Source organism: Cyprinodon tularosa, unplaced genomic scaffold, assembly GCF_016077235.1.
Source record: "Cyprinodon tularosa strain WSP-4 unplaced genomic scaffold, ASM1607723v1 ctg519, whole genome shotgun sequence".
Classification (NCBI taxonomy): Eukaryota; Metazoa; Chordata; class Actinopteri; order Cyprinodontiformes; family Cyprinodontidae; genus Cyprinodon; species Cyprinodon tularosa.
Window position 1 is genome coordinate 271,777 of NW_024039251.1, and position 14,074 is coordinate 285,850.

The 14,074-nt window shown below is 38.3% G+C and overlaps 1 protein-coding gene across 1 annotated transcript in view; it reads left to right on the forward strand.

Annotated features, from left to right (window-relative positions):
- Positions 1 to 10,719: 10,719 nt before the first annotated feature.
- LOC119795640 (neuroendocrine convertase 1-like) overlaps positions 10,720 to 14,074 on the forward strand; it is a 122,191-nt gene continuing 118,836 nt past the window's right edge. Inside the window, exons 1-2 of the mRNA XM_038303716.1 lie at positions 10,720 to 10,827; positions 11,532 to 11,707. Coding sequence (XP_038159644.1) covers positions 11,537 to 11,707 — 171 coding nt within the window. The 5' untranslated portion in view covers positions 10,720 to 10,827; positions 11,532 to 11,536. The remainder of the gene's footprint in view (positions 10,828 to 11,531; positions 11,708 to 14,074) is intronic.

Genomic DNA, 14,074 nt, shown 5'->3' on the forward strand with positions numbered 1-14,074 from the left:
CCTCCCTCACATAAAAAAAAAACAGCAGTTAAACCACATTTTCTTAATAATTGCACAGTGTATAGCAGCAGCATAAGAGGATTGGTGCCCTATGGTGGATGGTTTTAATATGTTCAGGTGATAACCTAGTGTTGTAATTACTTGCACCTTTCATGGAGGTTTAATGAGCTGAGTGTTAAGAAGAGTGCACACACGCTGTTGGAAAAAATTCCTTATTGTAAAAATCCATTGCTGGTTTTTCATACTTGACCTCAGATTAACCCCCATCAGGGGGGGATATACCATTAGGCAATACTAGGCAGTTGTCTACAGTAGGGCCCAGGTTCCTGGGGGCCGCCATTAAACTCTGTTCACATGTAGGGTTAATATAACTATTCCTTATTTGTGCACATTAAATATGATTTTGATCAAAATCCTTTTGCTAAAATGCCATCAGAATGCTTATAATATTAAGTGTGCCCCCCCCCCCCATCCGTGGGGGCACGACCTTGGATCCATCCATTTGCTAAATATGTTCAGAAAGGTCCAGACAACAGAAAACCATTTTAAAACAAACGGTGTAAAGAGCAGTGTTGACAACTTAGCACTTCCATCGCTATAATTAGTGACTTTTCAGACAACTCTGCAACTTTTATTTCAAAAAAACACCTAGCGCCAACTCTAGCAGCTTTTTTCTGCTACTGGAGACTTTGGCAACAACATCTAAAAGCAGCGAACTCTGCTCTCCAGAGCAAGTAGATTGGTAACCCCGCCTCCTGCTCTCCTCTATCTTGTCTGCTGTCATGATTCATGCAGCTATTATTTCATTCAAAGGAAAAATGGAGAACAGATAAGCAGATTGTGGCTTATCTACAGTGAAAAGAAGGACTGGGTTATTTACTTTTGCCGTTGCCTTTTTGGAGACACAGGAAGGAGCAATCAGCTAAGTGAGCTTAGTGCTTGGAAATAATCTTTCATTCCTTTTGAGACAGCATGAAAAGTCAGCTGAGTACAAAACCTAGAGAGGAAAACAACAAGAAAAAGAACAAGAAGAGAGGGACAAAATGTAGAACAAATAATGGATGTATATTCTATTAACATTTCTCTATCTGTATAATAGGTCTGTTTTATGTGTTGTCTTCTCAATTCAGAGGGCCCCCATGCTTGTCTTTGCCTTGGGCTCCAAATTTCCTAAATCCGCCCCTGACCCCGATTCATGCTTATGTCTTGGTATGTATATGACTAACAGGATTTTATCTTATTTTTATTCTTTTTGCCAAAAACATGGCAATGTTTGTCATTTTTAATATGTGAAAGAGAGCTGCAGAAACAGAGATCTGCACTGAACCAAGTGAAATTTTCACATTATTAAATTAAAATTTGATGTTCCAATTAATCTTTTTTTTGGTTTTCTTTCCTTTGAAATGTTCATTTTATTTGCCTAAAATTGAAAAAAAATCCCTTACCATAGAACAAAAAGCAACTAAAATAATTAGTTGTTAAATAAATATCTACTAAAAAATAAAGCTGTTCTTTGGTACATAAGGCCAATGTACATTCAGCATTTTGGAAGATTATGTTTTGTTTTGTTTTTTTACTTATTTTAAATGAAAATTAACTTTTTTAATTAAATCATAATTAGAATTTAAGTACAACTGATGAATTAAGTTGTAAGAAATTTGAATATTTTTTTCAATTTGGTTCAAAACTAACATTTAGCAGAGAAACACTGTAAACCTACGTCAATACAAGGCAAGGCAAGGCAAGGCAAATTTATTTGTATAGCACAATTCAGTACAAAGACAATGCAAAGTGCTTTACATGATTAAAATACAGGAAGATAAAACAGAATCAAAGCAAGTAGGAAAAAAATAAAATAAAATAAAATAAAAAATGCAGAAACAAAAAAGAATATTAAAAACAGTTGGACTAAAGAAAATATGTTTTAGTTGAACTGTTTAACTAGAACAGTCGAAGGCAATCATAAACAAATTTGTTTTTAGTCTTGATTTAAAGGAACTCAGGCTTTCTGCACTTTTACAGTTTTCTGGAAGTTTGTTCCAGATAAGTGGAGCAAAGGAACTAAATGCTGCTTCTGTATGTTTAGTTCTGGTTCTAGGTATGCAGAGCAGGCTGGAGCCAGAAGACCTGAGTGGTCTGGAGGGTTGATACACTGATAGCAAGTCTGTGATGTATTTAGGTGCTAAGCCATTCAGAGATTTATAGACTAACAGAAGTATTTTAAAGTCTATTCTCTGAGATACAGGGAGCCAGTGTAAGGACTTTAGAACTGGGGTGATGTGCTCTACTTTCTTAGTCTTAGTGAGGACACGTGCAGCAGCGTTCTGGGTCAGCTGCAGCTGTCTGATCCACTTTTTAGGCAGACCTGTGAAAACACCGTTGCAGTAATCAATTCAACTAAAAATAAACGCATGCATTAGTTAATACAAGTGAAGCTATCACATAAATTTTAAAATCGTAATTGAAACAGAGTTGTAGAGGGGAAACTGGCCCCCGTCTGACCATTTCTAGAACCACCCATGCACCTGAATCAATACTAATAATTTTATTTTTTGTCTTATTAGTCATCTAGTACCAGCAACGAGTGCAAATTGTTCACTTTATAAGTAACAGTTACAGGGTCGACTATACAGTAGATGTGTTGTGGACATCTATAATGCAAATCCTGTGTTCCTCAACATCACAAAGGTGCTTTATGGGATCAGAGATTTGGTAACTATGGAGACCACTGAAGTACAGAGAACTCATTGTCATGTTCAAGACACCAGTTTGAGATGATTTGATCTTTGTGACCCCAGTGTATTACGGTAACCTTCAGGCAGGAGATGTTTTGGAGATGGACATGGCCTGTAGGCTTCAGTGTTAAAACGATGCTCATCATATATCCCCCAAACCATTACACTACCTTTTACCTCTGACACAAACAAGTCATTTTACACTCATGAAACAGCTGCTCACTTGATGTTAAAACTTTTTTCCACTATTCTCTGTTAGCCCCAGTCATGAGACAGGCGTTCAAAGAACTTAATGAGAAGAAAGCCCAATAAAGTGGTACAGAAAGTCATTTAAGAATTTCTCTCCCCGATTTATAGGTTAAAAGCTGTCAATAGATACCTTAGATCAGGGGTGAACAATTAAAAATCAGCGGTGTCCAAATAAAGAAAATCAAAAACCAGTAAAGGTCCTGAGACATTTTTAATTGTAATCTGTTACTTTAAACAGAATTTAACACTGAAATAAAACGAGGCGTTTATGCATCCATGTTGCCCTGCGATGGACTGGCGAACTGTCCAGGGTTTACCCCGCCTCTTGCCCGTAGACAGCTGGAGATAGGCACCAGCACCCCAATTGGGACAAGCGTGTTAGATAATGGATGGATGTATGGATGGATGCATCCATGTTATACATTGAATTTTTAGATTAAAAAAAGTCTTTACAAAAATAGAACATTTTTCCATTTTAGAAATTAAAGTGTTTTTTTTTTAAAGTAAAGAACAACAATCGTTCAGTTTGGTATATAGACAATTTCCTGATTCACATATATTATAAAACACCTGAACTCACCTTTTTTTTTTTTTCTTTTTTTTTTCTGTCTTAATGAGAGCAGTGGGCTTTAGGCTTTAAACCTGGGTTTGAATGGAGACTAAGCCATTCTAAAGCACATATCAAGGTGCTCATTTTGAGCCTGGATCCATATTTATTTTTGATTCTGTTCATGGTGGAGAATCCTGCTTCACAGCAGCAGGTTGAGCCAAACATCCTCTAAGTGTGCAGGGTCATCTTTGAGCACCATTTCACTTTTCTGTCACCAGTTCACTGCAGTTCTTCCGGCAGTCCACACTTCCTCTGCTCTCTTTTTCTCATCGTCTTCTCCTTCTTTCCCATCGCCCGGCTTGCCACAGGTCTGCCTGCTGTGTCTAAAAGTAGCAGCAGCAGCAACCCAGACTGACAGCAGCTCATTGGCTAATTTGTATCACATGTAGCCTGGTCCTGGACACTCTGGAAAGCTTTACCGTATTAACAGGAGAAGCTGCGCAAGTTAAGTTAGACGCTGTCGTAGGACAACATGCTGTAATTTTGAAATGTTTTAAATCAGGTTGGGTCCGGATTAGCCAGCAGTTGGTTCCGGATCCGGACCCTGGTCCAGTATTCCGTGACCTCTGCCTTAGATGATAAACAATTTGTGGTTTAAGGTGACTGTAATCTTTAAACAAATGTTAATGTAAATTGTAATGGTGAAGGAAGAAATTGGTCCAATGGGTGAATCGGTTACAGACTGCAAAAATGGTCCATCTAACCAGGCTCTAGCCAAAAAAATCTACTTGATCCAGCTTGCAAATTGATATACACTTTTCAAAAGCAGTTCTCCAGGGGTGCTGGCCTCTGTTGGTCCCTGTCTTCAACTGCCCATGCATAACAGACTTACACCCATAGTTGTCATCTAGGTTTCTCTGGTCAGTTAAACCCAGTGTCCCATACTTCACCATTAGAGGGAAAAGAGCGGGCTACACCCATCATTCAAAGTCCTTGAATTTGTTTGTGTTGTTTTAGGTTTAAGATTTCACACATATGGTGATTGCCGTAAACATGTTATTAGTTTTTGTTCGTTAAGCCCTGGATTCTAATGTTTCCTGTATGCAGCAGTAACTGGACATAGAGTGTGTGAAATCTTTTTGCAGGTGAATCGTCAAATTTGCAATCATTTTGAATTGGCCACGATGCTGGTGGGTAATATTATTCCTGGAAAACGTTTTCAGGACGCAATGCCTGCCTGATGTGGCTGTCAAAGTATCCCCAAAATATTAACCTTCTGGGGGTTTTTTTGTCACTGGTTGGAGACTATTTTGAAGCTTGCAATACATTTACTGAAGAGCTTAAAGCAAAGCCTAAACTCAGCATGAATAGAATAGAAAATCCATTTATTGTCCCACAATGTGGAACTTGTTGCTATCAATAAGAATGTTGGCTATAGATTCCCTTTGTAAGGATTCTGCTATATATGAAATGCTTCCAGACTCAAAACATACCAAAAATGTGATTATACGGGCATAATTAAATGGAATTATCTGCATTTGTTTCCATGCAGTTTCCATCCGATTGGCTGTTTATTCTAACTATCTATGGCCGTGGAAATGTAACCACAGATCATACTTTAAGTAGGTAAATGGAGCCGCACAGGGTCCTTGAATTTGGTTCTTAAAAATCCTTCAAAGTGCTTGAATTTAGTGTTAAGGGTGTGGGAATGCTAGTCTTTATAGGTTCTTATCTAAACTGATGTATAGCATTCCCCTCACATTTAACTTACTTTCTGGATTTAGTCTTTAAAAAAAATAATAGAAACATATTTTTAGGCGGTTACACTGGTGTCCATGTATGTTTCTCCTCTGTGACTGTATACTTGAAGTACTCCGTTTACACTTGGAATATAAATTGGCAACAATTCTGCGATACGATACGTATCAAGATACGATTTATCCCCATATATCCCAATAGATGAACAAAGATGATATATTAGGATTTTTATACCAGTATAACTCTTAAAACCACAGATGTTGTTGCTGCTCTCCTCATGCTGGTGCAGAGGTGCTGGGTAATAGGAATAATAATGCACTGCCACCTACAGGCTGGAGGTTTAAGAGTTAAATAAAAGTAAGACAATGAAATGGAGGTTTGCTTAGAAATATTTTTTTTACAATTAAGATTAATTTGCCTGTGTTTTCGATTATTTCCAATGAAATATCGAAATATTGGCATTGAAATTGATACAATATTCTGATATTTAACATGATTTTCTTAAACCTCCCCTTTTACACCAACTCATACATTTTTATATGACATATTTTGGTGCAGCTTCTTAGTCTAAAACTTTTTTTTTTTTTTTTTTTAAACATGCTTAAATATGTTCTTAATGAACCTTATAGGATGAGGAGTAGCAAAACAGAGAAGAACAAGGGCAGATACCTACACTCAAAACCGTGTTGACGATGCTTCCTTATTTGTGCTGTTAACAATGGAGGCAGTGACATCGGCTGTTCTGAAGGACTTTATTTGTTCCAGCTTAACAAATAACACCACGTAATACTGAATGGCGAAGAAGCAGGTTCAGAAACACTCTTAAAAACCTCATTACTGCATAATTTATCATAAGTCTCCCACTCCCTGGTTTGAACTTATACATTATTGTAAGTTCTGAATGTGAACAGATGAGCTTCTTGTTTTAATTGTGACTTTTACCAGCCTGATCCTAAACATGCTTTTCTAAAATGGTTACTTTCCAGTGTGAGGCTCTAAAGTAGACGTGACTTTTAAACATGACCTTAAAACTTCCAAAAAAATGCTAAGAATAATGATAATGTGGACATCGTAATGTATGTTATCGTAGGACCACTTTAGTGACCTTTTGAACACCCTTGACAGCACAGTTTCACCATTAACTCCTCCTCTTTTAAGAACTATAGAGGAGGCTGGTAATGACTTTGCATAATGAGTTACATCTTTTTTTTTTATGGCTCTGCTCTCTGAAAGATCTCTGTATTGTACAGGGGAGACTGCTAGTCTGTTTTATCTTAAACAAAACCCCTTGTGGCTTTAGTTTGATCAATTAAACTCCTGAAAGGGCCCCCCTTCCTCTTTCATTCCCCTGCCTGAGAGGAATATAAAGTTATCTGTCTTCCCAAGCAATATGAGGACGGAAATAAGTAGTTTGTCTATAAAAATGTCCAGGTACTTTATCAGAGTCCCAGTAGGCCCCGGGGCCCTGACATTGTTCAGTGTGGTTTCGCTGTACTTGTGTTGCCTCCCTCTCTCCCTGTCTACTTTGTCTCTGCCAGAGGCCAGCTACTGGCTGGGTAATGTGTATGCTGGTGGTATCCCCCCCCTTACACACAACACACACAAACATTGGATTGACCGGGACTTGAGCCCCTAGTGAGGCTATCGATTTCAATCAGAGGCCTGGGAGATAGGAGCTGAGTGATGCTGTAGACTTTAAACAGTGGTCAGCTATGTTGTTTGTTGTTTGGTGGAGAAATGCCGCAGGAGGGGGCTCTTTGCTTCTGATGCGAAGTCAGATAAAGACACAGACAGAATTACTTCGACAAAGAGACGTCTTAATCTTCTGACTTTGGAGTTTTTGCTCTGTGTTTGTGTGTTTTTTGGGCATCACAATGTAAAAACGGGGAACAGAGAAGTAATCGACATGAACCTGAAAAGGTTTCTGATGTAAAAATGTTGCAACACATCTTGACATCTTTGAATTTCTTGATGAGGGCTTATTTCATTTATACATTTTCAACATTTATTGAGGATAAAAATATATAAGGGTGAACATGTATTCAGTAGACATTTGATTAAAAACCTATCGCAAAATCTTTTGTGATGCCTGCAAAGGTGGGATACACATTCATGCCTAGAGTCCTACAAAAAAACGTCAACTTTTTCATATCTATAATAGAGATGCATAGAGATACATCAGTTGGCCGATATTTTAGGCCGATGTTTGTGGGGTTTTTTTTCTTTTTTTTCTTCTGATTCATTGCACACTTAGTTGCCATGTCTACAGATCATATTAAACACATGGATTGCCACTCCCTTTATCTGCCGTCCATTGTTTATGTTTTTCCATCCATTGATTTTTAAATCTATTTTTCTCTTTAAAAATAATTTACACTTGTTTAACATTCTTTTTTCGTTGTATAATTTTTGCTGCATGATTGGAGGAAGAGAAAATAATTTAAACCTAAAGTAATGCTCCAAAAAATCAGTTACCGTAAACTGATGTCAAAACGATCTTTATTAAATGCATTATTAAAAGTACATGGGAGATTATCTTGCAACAAGATGAATTGTTGCAAGATTTGTGACTTTCCTGTACATGCATCTTGCCAGAAGATGCCTGTGTCCATTTTAGTTGGAATACCCACTATGTATCTTTGAAAAACAAGCAAAGAAACGGTATTTGTACCTTTTTGAATGGGAAAGATGTCTGCGTGTTCCTCCTGACCTGATTTGGTAACAGTTTGATTGATCAAGGGAGTTTTTCCTCTCCACTGTCACTACAAGCGTCCTTAGTGTGAGGGAGATTGCATTTGAGTCAATGAGTTGATGTAATCAACTGGTTTTCCTTAGATAGAAAAATTTGAATCAATTTGACTGGATGATCTGGTTGAACTGTAAAGTGCCTTGAGATGACGTGTTGTGAATTAGCGCTATAGAAATAAACTGAATTGAAACGAACTGAATCTGGGTGGCTAACTATCACATTTTTTGGGGATGTCAATCCATTTCTAATTGTTAGAAGTAGTCAAAAAAAATATATTTATGTAAGCTACCAATTCATCCCAATTTCTTGGATAAATACTTTCTGAAAATATCACAATAACAAAGAAATGGTTGAACAGGTTAAATGAAACAAAGAAATTGCACAACTATCCCTGAAACCTCACAACGTTTTTCATAAGACCTGACAGCTTGTTTCCTTAGACCTGAGAATCTTTCTCCAAAGACCTGACAACACTTTTCCTGAGACCTGAGAACTTTATTCCCGACATCTGACAACATCTTCATATGAACCTGACAGCCTGTTTCCTAAGAGACTTGATAATTTTTTTCAAAAGGCCTGTTATTTATTTTTTAATTAGACTTGCAAACTTTTTTCCTAGGACCCGAGACCAGGGATTTTTTTTCCTAAGACCTGACAATTGTAATATTGTTAAACCTAAGACGTGTTAGTGTTTTTCCCTAAGACCTGACAGCTTTTTTTCCTATGAAATGCAAACTTTTTTCACAAAACCAACCTGCTATCCATTAGCTTTTTGTTTTTCTTAAGACCTGAGGATGTCCCACAATGTAAACCATAAATTAGAGCATTGATAATAATAATAATACCCAGGAGGCCCATAGTAAAAAAAAAAAAAGCTGAATGTTAGAAACCTGTAAATCATTTACCAGTCTTTTGTTTTCATTGATCACCATTTTTACCTTTTTTCACTGCTGCACTTTAGAAATGAAAATGTCTTGAGAGATGTACTGAACAAAATATCGTTTTGTATACACTTTGTGTGTACAAAATTGCAATAGAGTCTGTCAAAGTCTAACTCTAGAGGAGCTGCAGAGAGGTGTAGCTCAGATGGGTGGATTAGCTAGCGCAACAACTCAAACTTAACCTCTATGGTCATAAGGAGTAAAAAGAATTGCTGTATAGCAGGGGTGACCACTTAAAATTTAACGGGGTCCGAATAAAGAAAATCAACAACCAGTAAAGGTCCGGAGACCTTTTAATTATAATCTGATACTTTAAACAGAATTTAACACTGAAATTAAATTAGGTTTTTATGCATCCATGTTATACATTAGATTTTTAAATAAAAAACTATTTAATTTTTTTTTCCATTTTAAAAACTAAAGTGTTTTTTGAAGTAGAGAACAATCGTTCAGATTGGTATATAGACAATTTCCTGATTTACATATTTTATGAAACACCAGAACTGACCGTTTGTTTGTTTTTTTCTTTGTTATGGCTTAATGAGAGCAGTGGGCTTTAGGCTGCCCATATCAAGGTGCTAATTTTGAGCCTGGATTGATATTTACTTTTGATTCTGTTCATGGTGGAGAATCCTGCTTCACAGCAGCAGGTTGAGCCAAACATCCTCTAAATGTGCGGGGTCATCTTTGAGCATGACATTTGACTTTCTTTCACCACTTCACCTCAGTTCTTCCAGCAGTCCACACTTTCTCTGCTCTCTTTTTTTTCCCATTGCCTGGCTTGCCACAGGTTTGCCTGCCGTGTCTAAAGTAGCAGCAGCAGCAACCCAGACTGACAGCTCATTGGATCATTTGTATCATTTGCAGCCTGGTGCCGAACACACTACAAACAGGAGAAGTGCCGCAAGTGAAGTTAGACACTGCCGTCAGACAACATGCAGTAATTTATAAATGTTTTAAATCGGGTTGGGTCTGGATTAGCCAGCAGGTGGATCCGGATCCGGACTGCGCTCCACTAATCCGTGACATCTGCTGTAGACATAAAACAATAAAGAGATTTGTTTAATGTTTCCCAAAATCCATATAAAGTGACTTAGGAAACACCAGAGGATACTAAAATGTAACCTTTTGGCCTACATGCCAAACGCTTCAGATGAAACAAAGCTGTATGACAGAGGTGGGAGCATCATGCTGTGGGGATACTGTTCTCAAGTCGGGATAGAGAGGCTGATTGGAAACAAACAGATGGAGCAAAACACAGATGAGAAAACTTATTAGCTGCAGAAGAGTTGAGAGTAGGGTGGAGTTCCCATTCCAGCAGGACAGAGGTATTAAACAGACGTCTGTCAAAACCACCCAGTTTAAGTCCAGATGGTATTAAAACTATGAAACAGTTTAAGAGGTGTAAACCCATCTGCCATCACTTAAAGGATGCATCAGCAGGACAGAGGTTTGTTAGATTAGTCACTGCTTCTTTCTATCTAATATCCTGCATGACGCTGTGAAGTTTGTGGAAGTTTAAGCGTTTCACGTCTCGGCCATCGGTTTACAGTAATTTTCTTGACTAGTTTTAGCAGATAAGAGTGAGGTAACACATTTTTTTGTTCCATCATTGTTCAGAGGAAAATACCAGCATAAAAATAAGGCTGGTGAAGTTCCTGTTTTGCTTAAACAGGGAAGTTAGTTCGCTCAGTGCAGCAGTTTTCTTCTTTTTTTTTTTTTCATCCTCTCAGAAGTATTTGCATCAAGGCCAGCAGATTAAACGTGTGGGTTGGGAACTGGAGAGAGCGTGTTGTCTCGCTCGGGGCCCCTCCGATGCCAGAGTTCCCGCTTTCATCACGCAGGGTGAGAGATTTCTCCTGGATGTTTTTGGTCTGTGTGGCTACAGGTGGGTGGCTCGCATCTTGTAGGTGGCAGCCACAGTGGATTTTATGTAAAAGTACAGAGGAGGTGGCTGTGGGCAAACTGCTTCACAACTGCCAATGTTCATTAGTCTGCTGGATCCCACTCTAAAAGCTAATTTCTGTGCTTAGTGATGGTGTTTGAATTCGACTAATAACTGTTGGAGGTTGTTATAAAAATTTACATTTTAAACGTATTTTTTCGTCAGGACCTTACACTGAAAAAATAATGCTGCCGCATTTGGCTTTTACTTAATCATATTTAGTTACTTTAACACAATTGTCTTATGTCCTACCCTGCTAACATAAACAATTGTGTTAAAGTAAGTAAATATGATTAAGCAAAAGCCAAAAAACGGTTGCATAATTTTTTTTCGGTGTATGCAGAAAGAAGGAAGGGAGTGTATCCTGTAAACAGTAAACATTTGTGTTTAATATTTATTATTAGAAAACATGCTGATTGCAGAAAAGTGCATATTGATAGATTATTGCAAAGAATTATGAAGTGTTTATATGTATATGTCCGAAAGAGCTTCAAATTTAATCTGATGATTTATAAAAGAAAGTAATGTTTTATCATTTATTTAGTATGCTTAAATGTTTATAACAAAAAATGTATTTCAAAAAAGTTTGTTTTCTCCTTTAAAGGCTTCATGTTCAGTGCATCCTTGCTGGTGTGCTGCTTCCTACTGCAGAGGAGCCTTGCCACCACAGAGGGGCATCATGGGACCAAGCGCCAGGTCTTCTATGCTGTCCAAATGAAAGGAGGCTCCAAAGCTGCCCACTCTCTGGCCGCGCAACATGGGCTGGAGTTCATTCAGCGGGTCAGAGCTTGTTTAAATCTCCTTTTATTACCTCCACCTATGGGGCTGCAGTTGCAAACCCCTTCTGGTGTGTGTGTGTTTTTTTCTTCTTTTCAAGAGCTGCCAAAGTGCTGACTTCTACTGTATCTCCTACTTGAGTGATATCTGACTTTCATCAAATTACAGCAGCATTTCAGAATATTTCATATCTGATCAAAGACGCTCAGAGAAGTGCCTTTATAGAGTAATACACTCACACCCCGCCCCACACACACGCCTACACATAGGGGAAGACATACAATGTTTCCCACAATGACACGTCTTACACAAATACACAAAATATCTTGGGCCAAGTCATTTCTGCTGTGAGGAACTTGTGGTGTAGGAATTAACTGGATGCCACTGGAAATGATTGCATCTTTAACTCTTCAACAAAGTTTTCATCTTTTTCGCCAAATTTTTCAAATACTCCAAATGTTACTTTGGAAAAAGACAAAAAACAGGCCTAAAAGCAGGTTTTGGTGAGGTTAAATTCCTATTGTGTGACAGAGGAAGGACTTTAAGGCTATGAGACACATAGATGTGAATTAAATCTCTTCCTGAAAAGGTTCCTGGAATGATCTGAGAAATAAGATGTGTGACAAAATCACGCGCGTTCTCTTTTTGTTCTGTTACATTCAGGAATGTTGGAACCATTATTTGATCAAAAATACCAAGCAAATCAAAAATATTGCATGATATTTTAAAAGCCCATCAAATCACTCCAGTGACTCTTTCCATTACTTTAAAAAAACAAAGCATACATGTTAGTTTTAGGTTAAAGAGAAATATTAGTTTTTCTTAAAAAGCATCTGGGAATACCCTGTGTATTCTGGGAATACACTGCTTCCTCTCCTGCATCTGTGGCTGCGTACTGCTGGAAAGCTGGCTTAAAGACGGCTACAGCAGCTTCCCTTCAGTCATAAGAAAGATAAATTTATCTTTATGGGAAATGTTTCTAAAACAAAGACACTCATATCTCTTATTAAGATAACGTTGCTTTAAAACTACAGCAGGGAAGCTATGTAAAGCTCGTCAACAACTGGTTAGTACTTATGGTTAAATGGGAGTGAAATCTTGTTTTTAAAAGAAAGCAAACATTTTAGAGCAAACTTTCCCACCAGTTTATGGTCCTTTTATTGAGGTGCCAGAGAAAGGTCCCTTTGAAAATATATAATTTTAAACTATTGCTGTCTGCTTTGATTAAAAGCATTTATAAAGGTATACAGTACCTTTATATTTATATACAGTACGATATCGATATTGTTGATGTATCATGCGCACCTAGTATTCATAAAATCCAAAAGCTTTCCTCTAAAGTCTCTGTATTAGATCTCATCTCTTAAGAGTTTAGCGTAGCTTTCATTTTATTCCAGCCTTTCATCCATTTTCAGATTTGACTTATTGATTTGAGCTGCTGGAAGGTACGTGTGCTTTTAGACAGTATTGATTTAAGTTATTGGGATTGTCCGTCAGCCAGAGGTGGGGGGGCGGGGTGGGGGGTCTGAGCGCTGCTTTTCCTCTGGGGATAAGGGGGCGGCAGCTCTTTGTAACCTTGGCCCTGCTGCTCTGCCGCCGCCGCCTGGATCATGAATAAAACATGACTTTGACCTTTATCAGGAGTGTATTAGACAGTCCACCCCTGTGTCTTCCTCTTTGCACGTCTCTCTCGCTCCAATTGTCCCACATGCGGGCTCATAAACACTCCAGCTTTATCTCATAGTGGTTTTTTTAAGCATTTTGTTCCTAAACTGTAGCTTTTTAGTAATAATCAATAAAATAATGATAATTCTTGTTAGCTTCACTTCTTTTATCCTGTTTTTGGAGTGATAAGATGCAGCGGTGCCATTTACAATGTGAATTTGCAGTTTGTACATCTGTGAGGTGCATTCATTTCTAAAGGCCAATTTATGCTTCTGACACAAAGCCTCTGCAACCATCAAATCTGTCTCTATCCGAGACCACGCCCCCCAAGCAAAGGCTCTGCAACCGTCGTCGCACACCTAAAAAAAAACTACGTGTCGGACGGTCGCAGAGCCGCGCAGACAAAAAGCAGTTGTGATTGGTCCTTGCTATGCCTTTCCGGCTGTCTGTGTGGTCGTCCTCGATTCGGTGCCGTGGCGCGCCATTTTTAAAAACCGAGGAACAACTACAATGGACAACCTATGCGTCCTCCATTGTCCTTTTGCCAGCTCCATTAGCAGAACCTGTTCCTCTTCGATTTCTAGCAACTCTAGATCCATCTCCGTGACCCTGATATCTTGCAGATGCTCCATTGAAGTTCTCATGACTATCCGCCAAAGTTCTTGCGAGTCCTCAAATAGGCTCCTCCTTGCACTTTAGCGGGAA